The sequence below is a fragment of the Ornithorhynchus anatinus genome, chromosome X1 (assembly GCF_004115215.2).
Source record: "Ornithorhynchus anatinus isolate Pmale09 chromosome X1, mOrnAna1.pri.v4, whole genome shotgun sequence".
Taxonomy (NCBI): Eukaryota; Metazoa; Chordata; class Mammalia; order Monotremata; family Ornithorhynchidae; genus Ornithorhynchus; species Ornithorhynchus anatinus.
In genome coordinates, this window is record NC_041749.1 from 47,815,785 (window position 1) to 47,840,434 (window position 24,650).

The following is a 24,650-nucleotide window of genomic DNA, read 5'->3' on the forward strand; positions in this document are numbered from 1 at the left end:
TCAAGCCGCCTGCCACGAGGCAGGATCAGTAACTCCTTTGGGAGTCACCTCTGTTCCATTTGTAAGCCTTATCTAAATAATACTGCCCAGAATTTTCCATTTGCCCACTATTTGCCCAATTGGCTGGGGAGATGGAGGCTGGAGTAATTTTCTCCCAGTCTGTCTCATCTTCTTCTGCTTTCACAACACTCTAGTGGCTCATCCTTAGGACAAGCAGCCTTTGGCCTTTGCTATTAGTCACCCCACCTGCCCCATGCCCCCTTACTTGACCAGGATTGCCTGTTAGTAAATGGATTTCTGGCCCTTTCTAGCCTGGTGGAAAGAGCTTAAGACTGGGTTAATCAGGACACCTGGGTTCTAGTCTTGGCTCTGCCATCAGCCTGCTAGGTGATCTGAGGTAAGCCACATAACCTCTCTGGGCCCCAGTTTCCTCCTCTTAACTGGGCACAAAATAGCTGCTCTCTCCCATCCTCTGAGCCAGGAGTCCTGAGTGAAACGGGAGCTATAACTGATCTGGTCATGCTGTACCCACCCCAGAACTTAGCACAGCTTCAGGCCCCGGTATGTGTGCTGAATAAATATCACCATTATTCTAAAGGTTCTGCAGTTTAGGGAAATGAGGCTTGGACAGGTGAGCAGAAACCAAGGCTCAGGCAGCCAGCTCCACCTCCCGATGATCCCATCATGGAGCCAAGGGGGCTCTAAGGAAATATGGAGTCCCACTCAAAAAGGTGCCTGAAGCCAGCTGAGGCGAATCCCAGAGAACAGCAGGTCTCTGGGGCCAGAGGCAACAGGAATCGCTGCCTATATTCCACTGTTTGGTGGTCTGACTTTCCGTTGACCGTTCCGTCCTCTCCGGTGCCCCTGAGCAGCTCCTTGGATCTCCTGACCGCAGTTTGGCCAGGAGGGTAAGGGAAAGGGTATGCCCCATCCTCTGTCAAACAGGGCCTACAACAGGAGGTCAGTGGCCAGCAGCCCCACCCGTTTCCGAAGCTGGACGATGGCTTGGGCCAGAGCACAGTGTTCACCACCTGTCCACCTTCCAGGCTGGGCCAAACAGACCTGACATGGCCTGCCAGGGAGATGAGACTGGACTCCTGGAGCGGGATATGGCCACTGTGCTCTTTGTCATTCTCCTTGCCCTGCCCCCACCCTCACCGCAGCCTGGAAGCTCGCAGAGGATATCCCGTTCCTGAGCCTCCGCTTCCTCCAATAATAACAAAAGGAAATGCCTGCCAGCACCACTGCCTCTGCTGAGGGGACGCCCACCGTCCCGGTCTCCCCATCCCAGAATGCAAGCCTCCCACAGGAGGCTGGGGGACACCCAACGGTCCCGTTCCTCAGGGAGACTCAGTCCAGCTCCCCATCCCAGAATGCAACTCTTAGGCACCCAAGGTCTGTCCCTGGCTCACCCTCTGTCCCTTCCCTTCAGCCAGGCTGGCTGAGGCTAAGGCAGAAGACTCACACGGTGGCTTGGCACCCCTGACTTCCAATTTACAGGACTGTTCCAGCTGGGATCATTAAGCAGAGCCCCCTGTTTGTTCAGTGGGTCAGAGGGTAGCGAACCTACTGGTTTAGGGCTCCTGAAATGGTGCTGCTACCCCCCACCACCCCTCAGCCTGCTTACCTGTACCTGAACTATCATTTCTGCTGTGTCAACTCTGGATTACCCCTCTTAATGGGGCACAGGACAAGTGGAATTCTAAAATATTCACACTGGGCATTTCGTTAATATTACTGCTAGGTTAATAATTACTATTATCATTATTATTATTGGGCTCATCAAGCACTTTGTGCAAAGTATGGTGCTAAGAGTTAGGTCTGATACAAGACAACCAGATCAAACACAGTCCTTGTCTTACACAGAGCTCACAATCTAAGAGGGAGGGAAAGCAGATGCCTCACCCGCATATTACAGATGAGAAAACTGAGGCCCAGCAAGGGTAACTGACTTGCCCCAGGTCACACAGCAGGCCAGAGGCTTAGCTGGGAGGAGAACTCAGGTCTCCAGATCTCTTTTCTCTAGCCACCCCCACCCAAGACGTCATCAGCTGAAGACCAACGGGAAGGGCACCTGAGAGTCCTCTATTTCCCCTCCAGCAGGGGTAGGACACAAGGCCAGGACCTGGATGGTCCAGCCGCTGGCTAAAATACTTTAAGAATCTGGCTCTAGTCTCTCCTGCCAAATAAAGGTCCACGTTAGCCCTGAATCATTCTCTGGATGAGTAAACTGGCGCCCGGAGAGATCATTGAAAAACTTCCTCCAGCAGCCTACAGGCTGGTCCCCAGCTTGGGGAGAGAAGCTGGGATCTGTGGAAGGGGGAAGAGGGGCCAGTTTCCCTTCAAGTCAGGAGGCCCTAGCTGTGAGGGGCAGAGGGTGGGTGAGCTGAACATCCCGTGCCCAGAACGTGTGGTCAGACCCAGATGATAATTCAAATAGGCTGACGAGGGGAAGAGCTGGCTTTTCCTCCCAAAGGTCATCGGCCAGAACCCCTCCGGTCCACTTTCTGCCTTGTCTTCCCACCTCAGAGCCCCTCCTGAGCCCAGCCCCACCTACGGCAGGGCCAGAATCTACAGAACTGTCCAGCAGACCCCATGGGTCCCAAGAGCCCCCAACTCACTCTTTGTTTTCCCTGAGGTCTGGGGGTACAACCACGAGCCAAGTCTCCCAACCCCTCCCACCTTCCACTCTGAATTCCCCGCCAGTGGTGGCTCCCACCCCACAGGTCCCTACCTGTGCCCCCTAACCCCAGTACAGCAGAAGTGCAGGTACAGGGCTGCACTGGACCAGACCTTGCTCTCATCAGTCTCGAGGCAGAAGTCAAAGGGCATCAGGCTTAGTGAGTCCCCAGGCTGAGCAGATGAGGTCTTCCAGGGCACAGCAGGTTGACCGACTCTCCCACCATCTGTCTCCTACTCTTCCTCCCTCCCCACCCTCCAGCAGGGCCGGTTGAGGCTGAGGTGATCTTGAGCTCACAAGGCCATTCCAGGAAGGATCACAGGGGATGAGTGTCTCCCGCAGGGGTGGAGCTGCCCGGTGGCCTACCTGGACGTTCTCTTCCGTCACTTCAATCTCAGCTGTGTAGATGTAGTCGATCAGCTTGCTCAGGGTGTGCCCATCCACATCCTTGATCTCAACCTTCCTGGCCTTGCTTTCTGTCATGTCACCTGAGGCCAAAATGGGAAAATAAATGGGAAAATAAGTTGTATTGACAATACTTCCTCCCCCATTAGCCACCCTACCCCCCCGACTGACAGTCCCCCCCATCCCCAGCCCCCAAGATAACTGACACGCCCAGGCTCAGCCCCCTCAATAACTGACAGACCTTCAGTTCTGGCCCCACTCCCAGCAGGTTCTGCTTCCCTCCCAAGAGCTGAGCATGGCTTCGGACACCACATGCTGGAAGAAACTCAGACAGCAGTGAACCATGACCTTTCCCACAGGGCTGGGCCTGGCCCCTGTCCATCCCCGCACCCTGAAAAAACTGTCTCTTGGTTAGGGCCCCACAAAACCCCTGACACAGAGAAACAGGCTTGAAAGCCTCACAAAAGGGTAGCTGCCAGTCAGATCTGCCTAAACCCGCTTATTTGGGAGCTGATGACCCGTTGACGACCCCTCAGCCCACACCACCGGCATGACACCCATGGCCAAAGGTCTCTCACTTCTTCAGTAGCCTTCAGGTGCCCACCCATCCATTGCCACAACCTGGATTCCACCCGTAAACTGTTCCCTCCCTGAGGAGGGAACCATTAAAGGTGTCTGTGCCGGGTCCCATCCCCTCCCTGGGCACCGGATGACTTAGAGGATCCAGTCTGAGACCTGGGTAGCCCAGGCATATCTCTGATGGGTCCCTGGGGGCCACTGGGCTCCTCTGAGGAGCCCAGGGAGGGTGCTTGCTCACCCCAGGGATCTCCGGCAGCAGCAGGCAGCTGCCAGAGCCCACAGAGAGAAAGTGAAAGCTAGACACTGGGCACCAGGCCCGCCCACCCATCCCAGGCTCCCTGTCCAGTCTGCGGCCACATCTCCATGCCCCATGGGGCCCAGCCCTGGCAGGAGAACCTCGTGTAACCAGCTCGCATGCTCCAGGGATGTGGTTTTTCCCAGCATGCTCCCCCATCCTGCAACCGAAGGATGATTTTCACAGTAGCAATGCCCCCAGACCCACTGCCACTGACCAGCTAAGGGGGGATGGGAGAGCAGGCCTGCCCTCAGTCAGAGGACTGTCAGAGCAGGGGACAGCCACTCACTCGCTCTCCCTCTCCCTCTGTAGATCCAGGCCTCAGAGCTAAGGGAACAGAAACTCCACCAGCTGGGAACAGTGTGTGGGCTCCGCTCTCCCACCTCCCAGCTGCCAGCCTGCCTGTGCCTTCTGCCCAGATCTCTGCTCCGCCCCTGCAAAACAGGGGCTGGGATCCCCGCTTATGTACATATCTGTAATTTATTTATGTTAATGTCTGTCTCCCCCGTGCTCATTGTGGGCAGAGAATGTGTCCATTTATTGTTGTATAATACTCTCCCAAGAGCTTAGTACAGTGCTTTGCACACAGTAAGAGCTCAATAAATACAATTGAATGAATGAATGAATGAATGAATGAATGAATGAATGAATCACAATCTCTCAGGAACGACAGGAGCCAGCCCACGATTGGGCTCCCACCACCACTCCTGGGCTCTGCTCTGCTCCCTGGAGCAAGAGGTCTGTGGTGGCCTCTCCCCTCCACAGCCCAGCAGGACAAATGTCAGCATCCCGTCACACTCCTCAGACTCTCCAGACCCCTGACCCTCACGGAGCCTGGTCACAGAAAGGACACGAGTCCAAAGTTAGAGTTTGGAAGAGCTGGGGTGATAAGGCGAAGATAATGTGGCCCCTCTAGCCAGCCTCCCAGGCATACACATGCAGGCATACCTGACTCATGCACACAAGTGCACACATGCACACAGATGCATAGGTACATAGATTCTCATACACACAATTATATGTACATCAGTCAGTCGTATTTACTGAGTGCTTACTATGTGCAGAGCACTGTATTAAGTGCTTGGGAGAGTACTATACAACAGAATTAGCAGATACCTTCTCTGCCAATAACGAGAATACAGTCTAGACTAATAATAGCAAGGATAATAACAATGCTATTTATTAAGCCCTTATTATATAGGTACTAAGCACTGGGGTGGAATCAAAAGCTGATGAGATTTGACACAGACCCCGTTCCATAGTCACAATCTATTTTACGTAATCTATTTTATCTTATTTTTCAGGTAATGGGAAGAGAGATTAAGTGAGTTGCCTAAGGTCGCCCAGCAAGCCAGTGACAGAGCTGGAACTTGAATCTAGGTCTCTTGACTGCCGGTACTGTGTTCTCTCCATTACTTAACCCTTATTTTGCTCCAAAGCACTCTGTCTTCACTACTGAGGTAGCTTTAAGGAAATCAGATAAGACATGATCCCTGTCCCACATGGGGTTCATAATCTAAGAGGTGGGCAGAGCAGGGATTTCATCCCCATTTTACAGATGAGGAAACTGAGAAGGTAAATGACTTGCCCAAGGGCCCCCAGCAGGCTCACAGCAGAGTTAGGATTAGAAACCAGGCCTGCTGATTCCCAGTCCCAGGTGCTCCTTCTGCTAGGCCTCAAGAGAAGCAGCATGGCATAGTGGATAGAGCATGGGCCTTGGGAATCAGAAGGTCATGAATTCTAATCCTGGCATTGTGACCTTGGGCAAGTCACTTCACTCCTCTGTGCCTCAGTTACCTCATCTGTAAAATGGGGATTGAGACTGTGAGTTCCATGTAGGAAAGGGATTGTGTCCAACCTGATTTGCTTGTATCCACCCCAGTGCTTAGTATAGTGCTTAGCACATAGTAAGTGCTTTACAAATACCATCACTATTATTATTACACACAGCTTGGCCTGTGCCCTGTTTTCTCCCAAGGTACTTCCACCACACCCTGGGAAGCGAATTTATGAAAAGAAGACGTTTTGCTTCAGCTGCAAACAGACCCTTCCCTAGATGTTGGGGCTTTCAGACCAAACCAAGCAGCACGGTGGTGGGACCAGTCGATTAATCAGGGAGCAGCTGAGGGCTCCGCAACACCAGGGCTATCAGTGACCATCCCACATTACAGGAGTTACTCGACAGAGAATGCTGAGGCCATGGTGGGGGCAGAGTATCAGGGCCTTCCTTTCCCAGGGGCCAGGCAGGGAGGCTAGCCTGGAGGCGAGTGTCCCTAGGAGTACACAGGAATTTGCAGCAGAGATCATGTGGAAGTTGAAATCTGGGCAGTGGCAGGTTCTGCAGGACAGTGGCAGGAGAACATTCCTGGTGACATTGATGCATTAAGTGCATAGTCCAGACTTATGGACACCGCTGTGCCCTTTCCCAGAGGATCTCAATTGCCACCCCCCCAAACATCGGGTCATCCTCAGCCACCCCTGGTCCCTAGAGTGCAGACGACCCACACCTCGGCCTGGGCAATGGCTAGATGGGCTGGTACCGGTCCAGTCAGTAGAGATGCCCCACCCCTTGCCCCAGTCTCAGGGATCCCCACTGTGAGCTCTGGTGGGGAAGTCGCTGCTCGAGCCAGGAGTGAGGTCGCACTGTGGACAGAGCAACAGGGGAGGACAGAGGCCAACAATCTGCTCTTGCTGACCACTAGTTCCTGGGAGAGCTGGGGCAAGCCACTTCACTTCTCTGGGCCTCAGCATCCCTATTGGGGAACACAGGCTTGGAAGCTTTGCCTCTCCCAGGGTCAATGAGCTGGGCTGTAGGGAAGCAGCCTGGCCTAGTGGATAGAGCATGGGCTGAGGAGTCAGGAGACCTGGGTTCTAATCTGGACTCCACCACTTGTCTACTGTGTGACCTGGGGCAAGTCACGTACTTCTGTTTTCCTGTTTCCTCATATATAAAATGGGAATTCAATACCTGCTCTCCCAATCCCACCCTAGACTGGGAGCCCTGTGTGGTCAGGGACTGTGTCTGATACGCTTATACTGTATCTATCTCAAGATTTAACACAGTGCTCAAAACATAGTAAGGACTTAACAAATACAACAACTTATTATTGTTGTTATTATTATTGTTATTAAGTGCTAAGAGCTGCTCCAGAAGAAGGGGTTATGCAGACAGCAATGTCCCACTGGCCCTCAGGAGACCAGAGGTGTTGAGCAGCAGGGAAAGACCAGGCAAGAAGAAAGATGGACAGAGGGTCGAACCCCCAGCACTGACCTCTACGCCCCTGGCCCACACTCAGCCACGCGACTCCCATCGCAGGGGGAATGGGAGGACCAAGACTAGCAATGACAGGCTGTCTGCCATCATCATCATCCTTAACAACCAACCCACAGTTTTCTATTCCAGACAGAGCCAGCACGTCACCTCCCAGACTATAGGAGGTGCCCCCCCCAGCTAGGCAATGGCTCTCTAGTCTTCTCTCCTCTATAGTAGCATCACCTCCAAGCCAACCAAGAGCTCATACCCTTCCCCGCCTGGACCCCCATGCCTCCAGCCTCCCCCTCTGGTTTGCAGCTGCTGGTGGGTACCTCCGCTCTCAGCTCTGGTACCTGTAAACATGGCGCAGAAATATGGGCTGCAGGCTGCCAGGACGACGCGATGGGCTTCAATCTCCACATCTTCAGCGACAATCATCACATCACACAGCATCTGCTTACTGAAAGGCAGCAAGGGTGAGAGCAGGGTTTTAATACGCAGCAGAGGGAGCTTGGGGCCTGTTCCTCGGGTCCCAGCAAGGTCCCCCTCACTGGAATCATGGCTGCCCCCTCTCCCCCACATCCCAATCCCAAATTTCCTGGGAATTCCTAGAGCGGGCAGCACTGAAAATTTGGGGTTTTCTGAACCTCTTCTACTGCCCTTCCTCAAGACAGAGGAAAACTGACCAATTTAAATGTTTAATAACCTGCATGTGTCTGACTCCCTGGATTAGACTGTGAGCTCCTGGAAGGCCAAGGATGTGTGTCTTGTGCTCCAGTGGCTCTAAGGAGCTTATTTCAGTGATCTGCACTCAGCAGGAAATCGGAAAACATAGAGAATGGACAGATTGGTCAATCGCTTGATTGACAAGTCCGTGTGCTACCAGCAGCCTGCGAGTGACAGATGCACAGGCAATCCAATGTGGAGAATGCAGAGTCATTGCTGTGAAGGTCCTTCTGGGAGACCACCATGTCCAGCTATGGACAGATCGGGAACCAGGGGAGACTTCAGAGGACAGCCAGCTGCTCAGAGAGAGCCTGGCGGGGAACCAGTTGGACCTCCCCAGAACAGAGAGGGTCCTAAGGGGCCGAGGCTCATGGTGGTCCCAAAGAGAATGAGCTCTGGGTTTGCAAAATCATATTCACTGGCCCCTTGCCCACCTCCTCAGAGAGTAGGTGTAGTGCTAGTGAGGAGGGAGCAGGTCAGGAGTGGGGTGCGTGAGAGTGCGTGGCCACTAGCTTCCTCTCCAGGCTCCCTAGACCAGCCACTCCCCCCTTAAGGTAGCAGAAAGAGGTTACTCTCCAAATGCTAGGGGGGTGAGGGCAAACCGGGTACAAACAGAGGGTGAGATCATGGACAGGGAAAGAAATCAATCAAATGCCATTAAATTGAGATGTTCAAAATGAGGTGAGTCCAGTTCAAGACCTCTATGTCCAGGAAACCCAGGAATTCACTGACATTTTATTACCTACGTAGCACAGTTGGGTGAGGTGGTTCCCCCTCTCCTGGACAGGTGCCTTCACCACAGCTCTCCTGTGGAAAAACTACACCCTCCATCTAAAGGCTCCTCGAAGCCATTTCCTCAAGTGCCAGAAGTCATTCAGAACAAAGAAAAACAGCAGCTCTAAAGTACTTGAGGGCTGTGAGGCCCAGCAGCCCAGACGCCTCTGGCTCCTGACCAAAATCTCCCCCACCCCCAGGGGGAGTGACAGTAGTGGGGAAACCACCCCCAGGGCACCTCAGGTCTGGAGCACTCACAAATCAGTGAGATTTGTTGAGCAATTACTATGTGTAAAACACTGTACTAAGCACCTGACCCTCACAGAACTATCCCCAAGAAAGTAACCCATCTACAGCTGGGGTGATTCTCCAGAAGGACCCGCTCAGCTAGGTACACACCCTCCCCAAAAACAAGACAGGGACACAAGTAGCCTGGGAATGCCAAGTCTGGGTCCTCTGCACTTGGCTGATCCCTGCCCCACCCAGAGAAGGGCTTTGGTACAGAGCCGGATCTTCACTCTCATGGACAGGAACCACTATCCCGAGTAGGAAGCATAGTGGCATAGATGGAAGGGAGAAAAGGTTTAGTGAACTGAGACTCAACAACTGAAGCCAGCAGCCATCAGAGTCAGAGAGCTCCTCCATCAGCCTGGGTAAGAGGTGGAAGAGAAAGAATTGTGGTGATGAGGGGGACCTGATTGGGATGTGGAAAGGACGGGGGGGGGGGGGGGGGGAAGGAGGTGACAGTGCCTGAGGGCAGCCTTGCCCCTATGGACAGGCCTAGACCAAATAGCCTGTCTCTGGTGAGGACAAGGACATACCCTGGTCCTTCAAAGCAAGGTCCTCTGGGCTCCGTGTACAGCCCAATGCACCAACTTTGCACTACCTTCAGCTTGGATATATAAGTGCTGCTACAACACGGATGATACCAGTGAGGGAAGGCAAGTCCAGACCCCAACCTCTTGGGGACGGGCAGCCCCCGCCCGGCTCCTCTTCTCTTTGTGCCTCGCGCAATCTGGTGCTTGGCTCTTTCTCCCCTCATTCACGCAGCTGCCCAAAATCAGGCTGCCACCAGTCAGCAAAAGTCAAACTGGCCAAGGATGCTACATGTTTTCAGCTTGGCTTTCTCCACATGCCTGGAGTGAGAGTGGCATCTCACCTGGGAGGTTCAGTCCTCGCACCCAGGTCGAGCCCAGACTGGGAGGGACATTGAAATGAGAGTAGGGTTGGGCATGAGGTGGGGGCATGAAACCAGCCAGAAACCAGCCTCTCCTTTGCCCGTCCTCGGAAGTCCAAGAGGAGGCTCATGGATGTGAGGCTCAGAAATGGCAGAGGCCACATGCACTTGGGCCAATGCCATTTGCCATGGGGAGAAAACCACCAATGGCAAAGGGGCTGAGGCATCCTCAAGCTTCCAGTCAGCCTCATGGCTGTCAGACAAACAGACCACCTGGAAAGGCTTCCATGCGAGACAACAGGGTTGCTGGCTTCTCTCGGGTGAGAAGCAACCATGCTTCACACTGAGCCCAGGGTGCCACAGAGCTCCTCTCGCTTTTGGCCTCTTCTCGCCCCTGCCATGGCCTGGCTGCAAAGATGTCTCCATGGGGCCCCTCCAGGTTCCACCTCTGGGAGGTCTGGAGCTTAAGCTCAAAGGAAGGGCCTCAGATTGTGGACAGGGAGCAGGTGGCTGGACCCATGGAAGGACCCGCTGGCGGGAATGCAAGAGCGGGATACCAAGGCTTTGGCCCAGAGAAGTCTGAGAACCGGACTGATGCTCCTCAGTCTCCAGGGATTTTATCATGGGCAGTTCCGGGAGCTGGGGTCAGATAGGGACCTACCCGGGGCTCCTTCCAGCTCAAAAATGATCTGTGGGCCATCACGGTGCACTGTATGTGCCCAAAAATTGGTTGTATCAATTCATTCAATCACATTTATTGAGCTCTTACTGTGTGCAGAGCACTGTACTAAGCACATCACTACAGCTGGTGAATGGTGACTGGAGCTACAGATGACTTCGGTCTCCCATGGAACTTACAGCCAGAACCAAGAATAATTTTCAGCCCAAAGAATGAGAAAACTGAGGAGACTGGAGGAAGAGACTAATGAAGGCAGTGAAACCAGGATAGCTGGCCATCATCACACTGGTCAGGCAATCAATTCTGGAGTGTTGAGGACCTCTAAATTGGGAGACACCCAACACAAAGTCTGTCCTGGGGATTCCTTCTCCTTCTCCTGACCTCTCCTCTCCTTTCCCAGTTCTGGAAACCTTCACAAAAACCAGAGGCCCAGGGAAAAAGCATTAAATCATCTGGTGTTCAGGAAGCGAGTTGCGTGGTACAACAAATGAAAACCTCCGCTCCTGAAGCAGTGTTTGGACATCTCATCCCCCTCGCCCTGGCCAGTTGTTTCAGACCTTTAACTGTCCCCTCAAATCTCTTGCTCCCCACCTCCCCCACCTCTTGCCCCTAATGACCTGGCCACATATTTTATTGAGAAAATTGAAACCATCAGGCATGATCTCCCAAAAATCTCTTCTGCTCCTCTCGAGGCTCTCCCTTCTCCTGCCCCTTCATTCTCCCAACTTTCCCAGCAGTATCTAAAGAGATCTCCCACCTCTTCTCAAAATCCACCCCCTCTAGCTGCGCCTCTGACCTCATCCAGTCACATCTTATCTAAGTACTTGCCCCCTCCCTTTTTCCCTCCCTGACTGCTATCTTCAACAGCTCATTCTTCATTGGCTTCTTCCTCACTGCTTTCCAACATGCTCAAGTCTCCCCTGTCCTAAAACAACCTTCCCTTGCGAGTTGTCTACACCCACTATCTCCATTTCCCCTCCTCCAATTCTCTCCTTGACCCTCTCCAATCTGGCTTCTGTCCCTTTCATTCCAAGGTCACAAATGATCTTCTTGCCAAATCCAGCAGCCACTACTCCATCCTAATCCCCCTCAACCTCTCAGCCACTTTCAACACTGTTGACCATCCCCTCATCCAACATTATCCAACCTTGGTTTCACTGACATTGTCCTTTCCTAGTTCTCCTATCTCTCTGGCCACTCCTTTTCAATCTCTTTTACGGGCTCCTCTACTGCCTCCCACACCTTAAATGTGGGAGTTCCTCAAGGTTCAGTTCTGGGTCACCTTCCATTCCCCATCTACACCCACTCCCTTGGAGAACTCATAAGCTCCCATGGCTTCAACTACCATTCTATGCAGATGACTCCCAAATCTGCATCTCTAGCCCTGATCTTACTTCTCTGCAGTCTAGCATTTCTTCTTGCCTTCAGGACATCTCTACTTGGATGTCCCACCATCAACTCAAATTTAACACATCTGAAACAGAACTCCTTATCTCCCCATCCAAACCCTGTCCTCTCCCAGACTTTCCTAGCAGTATAGACAGCCTCGCCATCCTCTCTGTCTCACAAGCCTATAACCTTGGCATTATCCTCGACTCGTTTCACTCATTCAACTCACATATTCAATCTTTCATCAAATCCTGTGAGTTCAACCTTCACAACATTGCTAAAATCTGCCTTTTCCTCCCCATTCAAATGGTTACTATGTTAATCCAAGCACTTACCCTATCCTCGATTACTGCATCAGCCTCCTCTCTGACCTCCCTGCCTCCTGTCTCTCCCCACTCCATTCTATACTTCACTCTGCTGCCCAGCTCATTTTTCTACAAAACCATTCAGTCTATATTTCCCCACTCATCCACCTCCACATCAAACAGAAACTCCTTACCATCAGCTTTAAAGGACTTAATCACCTTGCCCTTCCTGCCTTACCTCACTGCTTTCCTACTACAACCCAGCCCACACAATTCATTCCTCTAATGCCAACCTACTCACTATACCTTGATCTCATCTATCCCACCACCAATCTCTTGCCCACATCCTGCCTTCAGCTTGGAACGTCCTCCCTCTTCTTATGCAACAGATGATCACTCCTCACCTTCCAAATCTTATTAAAAGCACATCTCCTGCAAGAGGCCTTCCCCATCCTTCATTTTTGTTTCTCCCTTTCCCTTCTGCATCCCCCTTGCACTTGGATTTGCTCCCTTAATTCACCCGTCCCTCAGCCCCACAGTATATGTCTTGTCTTGTCTTATGCTGTTGGGCCATTTCTGACCCATAGCGACTCCATGGACCCATCTCTCCCAGAATGCCCCACCTCCATCTACAATCGTTCTGATAGTGTATCTATAGTGTTTTTTTGGTAAAAATATGGAAGTGTTTTACCACTGTCTTCTTCCGCATGGTAAACTTGAGTCTCCACCATTGACTCTCTACCACACTGCTGCTGCCCAGCACAGGTGGGTTTGACTTGTAGCAAGCAGATTGCCTTCCACTCAATAGCCACTGCCCAAGCCAGGAATTAAATGGGTATGCCTCTCCTTTCCCTCCCAAAGCCGAGATTGAAAGAGTTGATAGAGTACTGGAAACTCTCCAGGTGCGGTACTGAGAGGGGATCAGTATATGTGTGTGTGTGTGTATATATATATATATTTTATTTATTTATATCAATGACTGTCTTCCCCTCAAGACTGGTAAGCTTATTGTGGGCAGGGAATGTGCCTATCAACTCTAGTATATTGTACTCTCCTAAGCACTTAGTATATAGTCCTCTGCCCACAGTAAGTGCTCAGTAAATATGATTGATAGATTGATTCATTCATTCAATCATATTTATTGAGCGCTTACTGTCCGCAGAGCACTGTACTAAGCACTTGGAAAGTACAATTCGGCAACAGATAGAGACAATCCCTACCCAACAACGGACTCTCAGTCTAGATGGGGGAGACAGACAACTAAACAAGTAGAAAGACATCAGTACCATCAAAATAAATAGAATTATAGATATATACACATCATTCATTAAATAAATAGAATAATAAATACATACAAATATACACAAGTGTTGTGGGATTGATGAATTGGTCTCATGAGGAGAAGAAGGGGAATCCCCATGCAGAAGCAAGAGGTGACACCCTCACTAACCCTTTCTGGAGATCCAAAAAAGAGAGACTGAAAGAGGAACCGCACTGAGAGCCGGACAGACCGGGGCACCAGGGAATGGCTCACAGAGGGGAAGGGAGAAGGGAGAGGAGGAGACAGTAGAAGAAGAGAGGGGAGGGGAAGGGAGAAGAGGAGAGAGGAGGAGAGGAGAAGGAAGGGGAGTGGATAGAGAGGGGAGGAGAGGAAGGGAGGGGAGGCTTACAGCAGCCCCCAGCGGCTTGTCAGCAGCCACTCTGGTTAAAGTTTTCATGGAGAAGGAGGTTAGGCCACACCTGGTCATCAGATTTTGAGGAGCCAGATTAGGGTTGGGAGGATTTGGAGTGGGGGCGGTCATTTTGTCATCTGGGTAACAAAGAGTAGAGCAAACCAACACTTTTGACTGCAGCAATTCCTTGAGGACAGAAGCCAGATGTCCCCACCACCCAGCCCTATGCCCTGCTCTGCCCTGCACTGCCAGGACCCTTTTTTTTTTAATGGTATTTTGCTAAGCATTTCTTATGTGCCAGCCATTGCACTAAGCACTGGGGTAGATGCACTATAATCAGGTTAGGCACAGTCCATGACCCATATGGGGCTCACAATCTTAATCCCCATTTTATAGATGAGGTAACCGAGGCATTATTATTATTATTACCAGGCCAAGGCAGCCAGGAAAATGAGCTCTTGGCCCTGTGCCCAGAGTCAGAGCAGGAAAAAATAGGCAGTTCTGACCTAGCCAGAGGGTTTCTCTCTCTCTCTCTCTCTCTCTCTTACACACCCTCACCCCACACCGAGAGGGGCCCCGTAATGTGCCCTGCTGCGAATCGAGTGGAAGGAACCCTGCTCTGGGAATCAGCAGACCTGGGCTTTAGTCCCAATTCTGCCTGCCGAGCCTGTGCCGTCAGTGAAGGTGACTGACTAAAGACCCTTCTAGGGCATTCAGCAAAGTGGACAACTCCAGCACAGATCCTGACAAATCACTGGCAAAGGCACATGCACACTTGGGAAGGCAGAGAGAGAGAGAAGCACACAAAAAAGCAAGTGCACACAGAGGGCCATGGCTCTGCTGCTCAGGCCACCACCACCCAGATTGCAGCACCTTGTGTCAACTGAAGAGAGGCCGGATTTCATCCCTCCCAGGATTAAAGTGCAGCTAAGTTGCGAGACACCACTCATGAAGCCGTATTGCTGGCAGAGTTCAGGTGGCAGAGGTAGGTGGGGCAATGAGGGATGTGGCCAAGGCATTCTTGGCACCAGAATTTCCCGTCAGTCAAGTGTGGGTGTCTTGACGACGCTGTCTCTGCCCTCCCCGCAGGCAGCGGCCGGAAGGCCAGGGAAGAACAGAAGTCTCAGGAGGGTAAGAGCTGTTGCGTGTGGGGATGGGAGTATAAGGTGTTCCGGAAACCGAGGGGGAGAGGCTCCCCACCTGCAGGAGTCTGTTCTCGATCAGAGCCCAGCTGGAGGACAAGCGGGCTGCGTCAGCCAGGAAGGTGGGCGGGGGGGGGGGGGGGGGGGGGGCGGTCTCTAATGGGCACCATTTCCCAATAGCGTGGGCACCCACTAACCAACTGCTCCAAGCAGATGCTTCTGCCCAGGGGAGAGGCTGGAGGCCAAGGGCCAGGGATGGGGGCAAATGTGAAATAGGAACGGTACCTCCTCAGTTCATTCATAACCCGGAAAGCCTTTCCCATGTGCGCCGCATTGACCGTAACCGTCCGCTGCTCCTTCCCTTCATGCTCCGCTCCCACTGGGGACTGGGATGTCGGCTTGTTGCTGTAAACAGAGACGGGAGAAATGGGAGGGATGGGTAGGGATTGGGAGGGTAGAGGGGGAAAGCACGGTTTAGCCACTCGATCCTCCATTCCTCTTATTGAATCAAGCTTTGACTCTCCATACCAGTCACTACAGCCCACCCGGGTTGGACCCCGGTTGGACCAGAATTCAGTCAAAGGCTAGGTCAGCCTGCCCACTCACAAGCTAAACAACAGAAATTCACTCATCTGGGGCAAACTGCTACCTTCTAGGGCTGCGGAAGAGGGACTCTTAGGGAAGTCAGTTTCATCAGTTTGAGTCCAAAAGTGTTTTCCATACCACATCCCCCCAAACTCTAAACCCAACTGGCAGAAGCCATGGGCCCAGGCTGCCAGCCACCCAAACTCCTGCAGGAGCCAGAGAACTCTTTTTGCCCCCAAAAAGAGGCAATGGCAGTGGGAAAAATCAGGCCTCAGATGACCTGCCCACAAAACCCCCCAGAAAGAGCCCCAAACAGGCAAGCTGGAAACCCCAAAGGAGTCAAGCAAGGCTGGGAGTCTAAAGGCCTCCTCTCTTCTGGAGTACAGTTCCCCACAGCCCTCGGCTCCCCCGCATCACCCCACCTGAGTCTAGGCAGAGCAACACAAGGCAACATTAAGTGTCATCGGCTGCAGCGCAGCTCGCTCAAGTCAGTGCTGAGAGCCCGGTGATCACAGGGGCTCAAGGGGCCTGCTGGGATTCAGAAGCCCCCCTCCACCCCTGACTTTGGACATTACATTACTGCTATAAGAAATCCCAGCAAGAGCGGTGTCACTACTCCTCCTCCTTCCACTTCTGCCTTCTGCCTCCAGGCTTCACCTCCCACAGGGTACCACAGCCTGATGTGCCTTTGATGCTGCTGCCTCCATCATTTCCCACCCACCACCACCAGCATCTCCCAGGCCCAGCCCCCTGCCATAGGGTTTCTGAGTGCCCGTGTAGGGCTCCCCTGCCTCCAGCCACAGTCCCAAGAACCCCCACCCTCACTTACCCCCATACAAGTACCACCACCATCACTAATAACCCAAATAGCTATCTTGTATCTTCCCCAGTGCCTAATACAGTGCTTGAATACAGCAAGTTTTTAACAAACAATATTATCAGAAGCCATTTAGAGGGTGTCTCTGTGTGTTTCAAAGGGTTTTGAAGCTGGGCACTGAGAGAACTGTGATCTGGAAGATTTGAGGGAGAAGGAGTTACAGTCAGGGGATGAAGAGAGGAATGGATTTGGAAATGGGAGAGGCCAGAGCAAAGGACAGGGAGTGAGAGGTTTGTTTGGGAAAACACGGAACTTTAATCTGAAATGAAAAATATATGAGCAAAAATATATGAGTTTTAATAATACTTGTACCTAAATATGTAAGTGTTAGAGGTGGCTGTTGGGTTTATGTGGCTTAGAGTGGTGGGAATTAAATTAGGAAAGCTTGTTGGAGGTCCTTTTTCTAATTTCTTTTTCACTTACACACTACTATTATTATTATTATCAACAATAGGCCACAAAGTAGTAAATTAAAAACCACAATTTTATGGCTTCTATTAATGACTCAAGGAAGGTGGAGTCTGGGTGAAACTGTAGGAGAGGAGGGAGCAGATCCATTCATTCAGTACAATGCAATAGTATTTATTGAGCACTTACTGTGTGCAGAGCACTATACTAAGTGCTTGGAAAGTACAATTCAGCAACAGAGACAATGGGGAGACAGACATCAAAACAAGTAAACAAGAATCAATTGCATCAATATAAATAGAATTATAGATATATCCACATCATAAATAAATAGAACAATAAATATGTACATATATACTCAAGTGCTATGGGGCGGGGAGGGGTGTAGAGCAGAGGGAGGGAGTCGGGGCGATGGGGAGGGGAGGAGGAGCAAAGGAAAAGCGGGGCTTAGTCTGGGAAGGCAGATGCAGCAAGGCTGTAAATTTCCAGAAATCTCCTTTACTCCATCTCTCACATTTTTTTCATATTTTGTTAATCACTCACTAAGCCCCACAGAAGGGGTTTCAGGAACAGAAGCTTCTGTACTTTGAGATGTATGTGATCCTGGAGTGTCCCACAGAAATGATGAGCCTCAGTCCTGAGACGCTAGAACTAAGAACCTGCAAGGAGGATGTCACTGAGCAGTGCTCAGTGAGGGCCAGGGTCTCTCTCCCCAGAGGTTCTTAGCCCGCTTTTCCTTTCCCCGCACCAGCTCGGCCCCCACCCACCAGCCTTCTGTACCCTCAGGGATACAAGCTTTATAGCGAAGCTTGGAGAGGGAGGAGAGAGGAGAAGAGGAGTGCAGTAGGAAATGCTGCTTGACAACTCTGGGTCCAGAGCAGCACCCAAACCTTCCCTTTTCCTTCCTGGGACAGAAGGGCCCTGCCCTCCTGGTTCCTGTTCCCTGTGCAATCCCCTCAGAAATATGCCACCCTGCCCCAGTTGCCTGGCTGAGCACCTGCATAAAACCAAGTCAGCCACAAGTTCCAACTCCATCACCAACCTGGGTGGGGTCGTGGTATGGCATAGCACTATGATACAATTGTGCTGCAGCACATTCGTCATCAGTGGACGGGGTGTGGGGGATGTCATCAGGCATCACATTGAGCATGAGGGGTCCACAAGTCAGGTTAGCCCCAGGCTCTGAATTTCCTAGACCGAGCCCAGCCTGGGAGCAGGCCCTGAAGCCCAGCAACAAGAAGACTGCTAGGAGGAAGAACCCAGATTGGACCCACACCTGATGGAATCCTGCCCAGGATTGAGGGCTGCTAAGAACCCAGGGTTCTCTATGCAGGGCAGAGACCAATCCCTCGGGGCAGCCGGCAAAGGTGGGGGGTGACACACTGAGCTGGGCAGAAGGGATAAGGAAGAGGACCCCTGTTGAGTCAAAAGCAACCTCAGTGACCGTCCTTGATAGCCAGACAAGCCGCTGCATCCAACCATCCATCATTTACCTAGTGTCCACGGCCTGCAGACCTGAGAGAACTGAGTGCTGAGGTGACGACAACAGAAACAAGACCCAGGGGTGAGTGGTGAGGGGGGGAGATGTTGGATAAGTTTGTGCCAGGCAGGAGAAAAAAGAAGGGGGGAAGGGAGGAAAATGAGGTAGAAGTTATGGTGGCCAGAGCCATCAGGTCCAAGATCAAAGTGCCAAAGGGTAGCTCTGCATCTACTGGCCCCAGCCTGCCCTGCTGCCACCAACTACGGCCAAGGGCCACAGCCTAAACCACCGCCACCAACTTTGCCAAGGCCTACAGCCTTCACTCCTTTTGGTCATCAACACAGTGGCCTATTAAAATCATATCTCCTCCAAGATTTCCTGACTAACCCCTCATTTCCCCACTGTATTTGCTCTCCCTTCTGCATCGTCTAAGCACGTGGGTCTGAACCCATTAACACTTTGATATACTCACCCCATAACCCTTAGGCGCTTAACAGATATCATCGTTATTATATACATATCCTTAAACTCTGCTGTTTCCCCTACCTGCATTTTAATATCTACCTCCTCCAGTAGACTGTTAACTCCTTGAGGACAGGGATCATGTCTACCAATTATATTGTACTCTCACAAGCACCTACTACCCTGCTCTGCACACAGTAAGTGCTCAACAAATACCAATGATTAATTGAGACTCTCCCACCAACTCCTTAAGGGGGCGAGGGGGTGGGTCAGCTATAGCCAATCTCCCTTAAATTCTCCCACTCAGTCAAAGAAGGGTTGAAGCTGAAGAATCGGGTGGGCAAGAGCTCCACTCACCAGAGAGAAACTGCAAAGCTTTGAACGGAGAGATACTGCACAAACTTAGTAGTAACTGTGATACTTGTTAACCACTTAATATGTGCCAAGCACTGTGCTAAATGCTGGAGAAGTGACGAGATAATCAGGTTGGACTTAGTCGCTATCCCACACGACTCTTGGTGTAGTGGATAGAGCATAGGCTTGGGAGTCAGAAGGTCACGGGTTCTAATACTGGTCTGCCAATTGTCTGCTCTGTGACCTTGGGCAAGTCACTTCACTTCTCTGGGCCTCAGTTACCTCATCTGTAAAATGGGGATTGACACTGTAAGCCCCATGTGGGAAAGGGACTGTGTCCAACCTGATTTGCTTGTATCCACCCCAGTGCTTACTACAGTGCATGGCACATAGTAAGTGCTTAACAAATACCATAATTATTATTAACCCAAGTCCTCTGACTCCCAGGCCCATGCTCTTTCCACCAGGTCACGCTGCTTCCAAACAATCTAAATGCTCCATTAAGACATGACCTAACAATCTAATTCTGGTAGCGGTAGTCTTTCAGGTTAGTTTTTTCCCCAGTGACTCTTTCCGAAATGGAAAGTCTGGAGCTAATCAAACAGTGGCCCAAACAGCAAACTGTGTTGGCTGACATTTCTACCCTCCCTCAATTTCTATGGAAAAGGACCCACTGGTAGAAACATTTTCAACCATATCTGCAGTCAGGTGTTCCCCAAAGCACTAAACATCTTGGTGCTCGCAAAACCATGGTGGCAGATGAAATGCCCCAGGGAAATGCCTTCACTGCTGCTTGGTGCTGCTCCTTCCCAGACTTGGCTGCATCCAGCAGGTCAGCACAGAACAAGTCGTGCTCTAAAGCTTTCGGGCTCTGCTTCCCCAGGTTAGATCCAATTGTGATATTTCCCGGGTAGAGCCGGCGGGGGGCCCTGCCCAGGAGACAACTGTACGGAAAAGAAACTGGTGGCAGCAGGGAAGGCCACAAAGCGCGGATGGCTCAGTGCAAACCAGCCTCAATATTGCAAAAACAATGTCCCTCTGGCAGTAGGCCACATCTTAACCCTCTTTACCATTGGCATCTGAGCAATGCTCCCCCAAATGGCAGGGGTCAGAGAAGAGGCACCACTGTATTTTTGAGGGTCTGGTGTACAAGTGTCTTTCAAAGACACTGTCTGAAGCCATCCTGCTAGGGGCCACATCACCTGGGAACCAAGGGGCCACTCTACGATGACCACCATTGGAGGACTGAAAGCGAGGGAAGCCACAGACTGGCTGGGCCCCATGCTGCTTCTGAGGCTGGCTGGGCCCGACCTCCACCAGGCCTGACACTGCCCCCCTAGGGTGCGACAGTTGGTTATGCCATGGGGGAGGGAGGGCACGGGGGTCTCAGGCTACCAGGGTTTATGTGGGTCTTTGACGAGACCTACAGAGTTCTGCAAAGGAGGAGAGAGAGCAAAGCAACTGCCATTTTGATGAAGTCCATTCAATTTCATCTGTGCCCACACATTACCCCTGTGCGCACATGAGCATTTGTACATACAGACTTCATCGCCATGGTACCCAAGAACCCTTAGGAATGGATGCGACTATGTTCATTTTCCTGCATCAGATGGGCAGCATATTCTTGCTGTTCTTGGGAGTAGGGGCAGGAATCTCCAGCAGAGGAACCCTCCAGGATACTTGTGGCCGGAATGGGGGGGGTGGGGGTGGAGACCCGGCCTCGGCCCTATGTCTAGACTAAAAGCTGACCTGGCTTCAGACCGGGGTCAGAGAGCGGTAAGCCACCCTCCAAACCTGGCCCTGGGGGCCCAACGAGGGGGGAAGGAGATTGTGGCCAATCCCAGAAGGCCTCCCCAATCTTGCATCTAAGCAGGGGGTTCTTTAATAATAATAATAATAATGTTGGTATTTGTTAAGCGCTTACTATGTGCCGAGCACTGTTCTAAGCGCTGGGGTAGATACAGGATAATCAGGTTGTCCCACGTGAGGCTCACAGTTAATCCCCATTTTACAGATGAGGTAACTGAGGCACAGAGAAGTTAAGTGACTTGCCCATAGTCACACAGCTGACAAGTGGCAGAGCCGGGATTTGAACTCATGACCTCTGACTCCCAAGTCCAGGCTCTTTCCACTGAGCCACGCTGCTTCTCTAGCCACGCTGCTTCTTTAGATACTCACAGCCACCTGCAGCCCTCCATCCACATCCACTGAAAGTGGGAGCCCCATGTGGGGCAGGGACTGAGTCTGACCTGATTAACCCCAGTGCTTAGAACAGCACTAGACACATAGTATGTGCTTAGCAAAAACCATAATCATCATTACTTACTATGACTTACTGCTACTACTTTCTCCCACACACTGCCATCTCCTTATTCTCTTCTCCCTCCAACCTGTAATGCCTGCCCCTCCCCTCCCCTACCCTCCTCCCTCTACCCCCACGCATTCTCTCTCCAGGATGGGGATTGCATCTGTAATCCAGGACTCCAAGTGACTCCTTCCCCCTACCCCTGTCCGCAAGCGATGCTGGTGGGTATTTGGGTCTCGGCTGGGAGAAGGTATTTTATTCCCCCAAGTTCACGTGAGCCCCACCCAGAGGGCAGAGCAATGTTGGCCACTTTCTTCTCTGCCAGCCGCCTCTACCGTGCAGGCTTGCCGGGCACTGGCATGTTACACACGCTTGGCATGACCATTCAAATGAGTCTCTTGCAACATAAAACTTGCATCATCTTTGCCACCGTGCACAACTGGTCCCTACAGTGAGAGCTCAGGTCAGTTCCCAGGTGGTCAGCCACACCTACCACGCAGGGGCTCCTCATCAATTTCTAATTGAGGCCAGTATTGTCTGGAGTACTCTCTAATATTTTATTCACAACCCTGCAGTTATCTTGGGGGGGAGCTGGTCCCCCTGGAAAGGTGCGACATCTCAAAACTAACCCTTCCTTCCCAACAGGACCTTCAAACTGAACTGAACACACTGCTCAGCCCATAGAAGGAATACTTAATAAATCCCATAAATGGATGGATGGTTGGTGTGCATTGCTTGTACTCTCCCAAGCGCTTAGTACAGTGCTCTGCACATAGCCAGCACTCAATAAATACAATTGATTGCTTGGGTGGAGACAGAATGGTCAAAACTGCGGGGGGCAGGAAGCTGACTGCAGCACCAGCATGGCTTTGCCGGGGATCAAACCCCCAGCAGGAGAGTCTGGGGTTCTACCCTCTTGGTGCAAAGACTCTCAAACCTAGCAAAAAGCAGTCATTTCTGGTTTCTCTCAGATCAAGAGCCTCTTTGCTACAGCTCCCTCATCAGGACCCAGGTGAGAATGTTTCTGAGGGGAATTTCTCAGCAACTGCACCCGCTTAATTCCCTGTTGCCTCCAACCCAGCACAGCAAGCCATGTACCCATCTTGCTAATCCACATGACTAGAGGTCTTTCTGAGAGGGCTTCACCAATGTGGCCTAAAATAGATGGTCCAAACATCTCACTGACCTCCCTGCCTCTTGTCTCTCCCTGCTCCAGTCCAATCTTCACTCTGCTGTCTGGATCGTTTTTCTAAAATAAACATTTGTTCCACATCTCCCCACTCAAGAACCTCCAGTGGTTGCCCATCCACATCAAACAGAAACTCGGAACCATCAGCTTTAAGGCACTCAATCAGCAATCTCTTTCCTTCCTATCCTAGCTCCTCTCCCTCTGCAACCCAGCCCACACACTTCGCTCTTCTAACACCAACCTACTCACTGTCAAATTCTTGTTCATGCCCTCCCCTCCTGCCTGGAACTCCCTCCCACTTCACATCCAACAGACCAGCACTCTCCCCATCTTCAAAGCTCTTCTGAAGTCACATCTCCAGGAAGCCTTCTCAGTGTTGATTTTCCCCACCCCCCATCCCTAGTAATGCTCATGTACATATCCCGCCCCTACCAATAATTTATTTTAGTGTGGCTCCTCAACTAGATTGTAAGATCCTTAAGGACAGGGGCTATATCTACTTATTCTATTATACTCTCCCAATGCTTAGTACAGGGATCTGCATACAGGGTTCTGCACAGAGTAGGTGCTCAGTAAATGCCATTGATCAGTTGAGTTAAACAACAAATCAAAAAAAAAGAGACCATCTATGTAGTCCTGCCATAAAACCCAGACTTCAAATTTACATTTCCAAAAGGGAGTGCTAATTGATCACAGGCTCTTTCTGGAGGCCATGCTATCACCCTATCAGCAAAGTTGGCTGCAGGGACTCTCCGTGTTCTCTGGTATTGGCAAAACAGAAACAGCAACTGTAGAAGTGGTTTCTGCGGGGACTTATGTTCTGTTATTTCGGGTGCCCAGAGAACATTAGCTCTATCTCTCCATCATTTAATTGGCTTGCTGGAGAAGCCAGCAGCAACGCGTGACTCTGGGGTGGCTGCCTCTGCTTAACGACTGAGTCAGAGCCCAGCCACTTTCACCGTGGAGGCTAAGTCACCTGGACTCCAACCCCCCAGGGCCAGCTTCCCCAGCATCCCCTGCAGGACCACAATGCTCAGCGACTCTTTGGTCATCGGGCTAAAGAGGCAACTTGGGGAGGCCTCACTCTGCCTCGGAAAAACAGAACCGGGCCAGTGATTTTATGAGAAACTGATCTGCTCACTGACTCTGGGCTGGTAGAGCCCTATGCCAGTCAATCCATTGTATTAATTGAGCACTTGCTGGGTGCAGAGCCCTGTACCAGACACTTGCGAGAATGTAACAGTAGAGTAGGTAGACAGGATCCCTGCCCTCAACGTATTTACAATCTAGCAGGGGAGACATATATTAAAGCCAGACACCTTCACTTGAAAATAAACCTGATCTGGGACTCTGGACTTAGGAAGTGTACGTGGGTGTGTGGGAACACACACACACACTCACTCTCTCTCTCCCAATTCTAATTGCAGAGCAGAGGGAAGCCCAGTGTCAGACTCATCCCAGGCCTCTGGGGTGGGGTTGGTGGGGACAGAGCCTGAGGGTGTGCTCCCTCCCCTTGACACACATAGATGTCCCCCAGCTTGAGGTGGGGTGTCTGCTGCCCCCTCCTTCGGACTTCTCCAGTGTTCAGCAGTGGCATGGAAAATCTGGTCCCACTAGGATCCATATGGAATGATCTCTCTCTCTCCCTTTCGTTTTCTCCTTAACCTGCCTTTACATCCACCCAATCTGCGGTCACATCCAGTCAACGTGCTGTCACGTTCACTCCTTGATCTGACCCCCTTGGCTTGCCTGCCTGCCTGACACCCTGTTCAGGAACTTGGAATCTCTAATCTCCACATTGAAAGGATTATTATTTATAATAATAATTACAACAATAATAATACCGAGCTGGGCTATTCCAAATGAGGGCAATTTATTCCACAACCACTAATGCCTCCAAAATCCCAACCAAG

At 51.5% G+C, this 24,650-nt stretch overlaps 1 protein-coding gene across 4 annotated transcripts in view; it reads right to left on the reverse strand.

Moving 5' to 3' along the window:
- The window catches only part of KLHL3 (kelch like family member 3), a 74,317-nt gene that overhangs the window by 47,515 nt on the left and 2,152 nt on the right, over nt 1-24,650 (reverse strand). For 3 of the 4 annotated variants that reach the window (XM_029050788.1, XM_029050787.1, XM_029050784.1), the window contains exons 2-4: nt 15,363-15,482; nt 7,545-7,672; nt 3,047-3,168 (exon numbers count right to left, since the gene is read on the reverse strand). In XM_029050788.1, coding sequence (XP_028906621.1) covers nt 3,047-3,168; nt 7,545-7,672; nt 15,363-15,482 — 370 coding nt within the window. The remainder of the gene's footprint in view (nt 1-3,046; nt 3,169-7,544; nt 7,673-15,362; nt 15,483-24,650) is intronic. The other variant, XM_029050785.1, reaches the window with a different exon arrangement.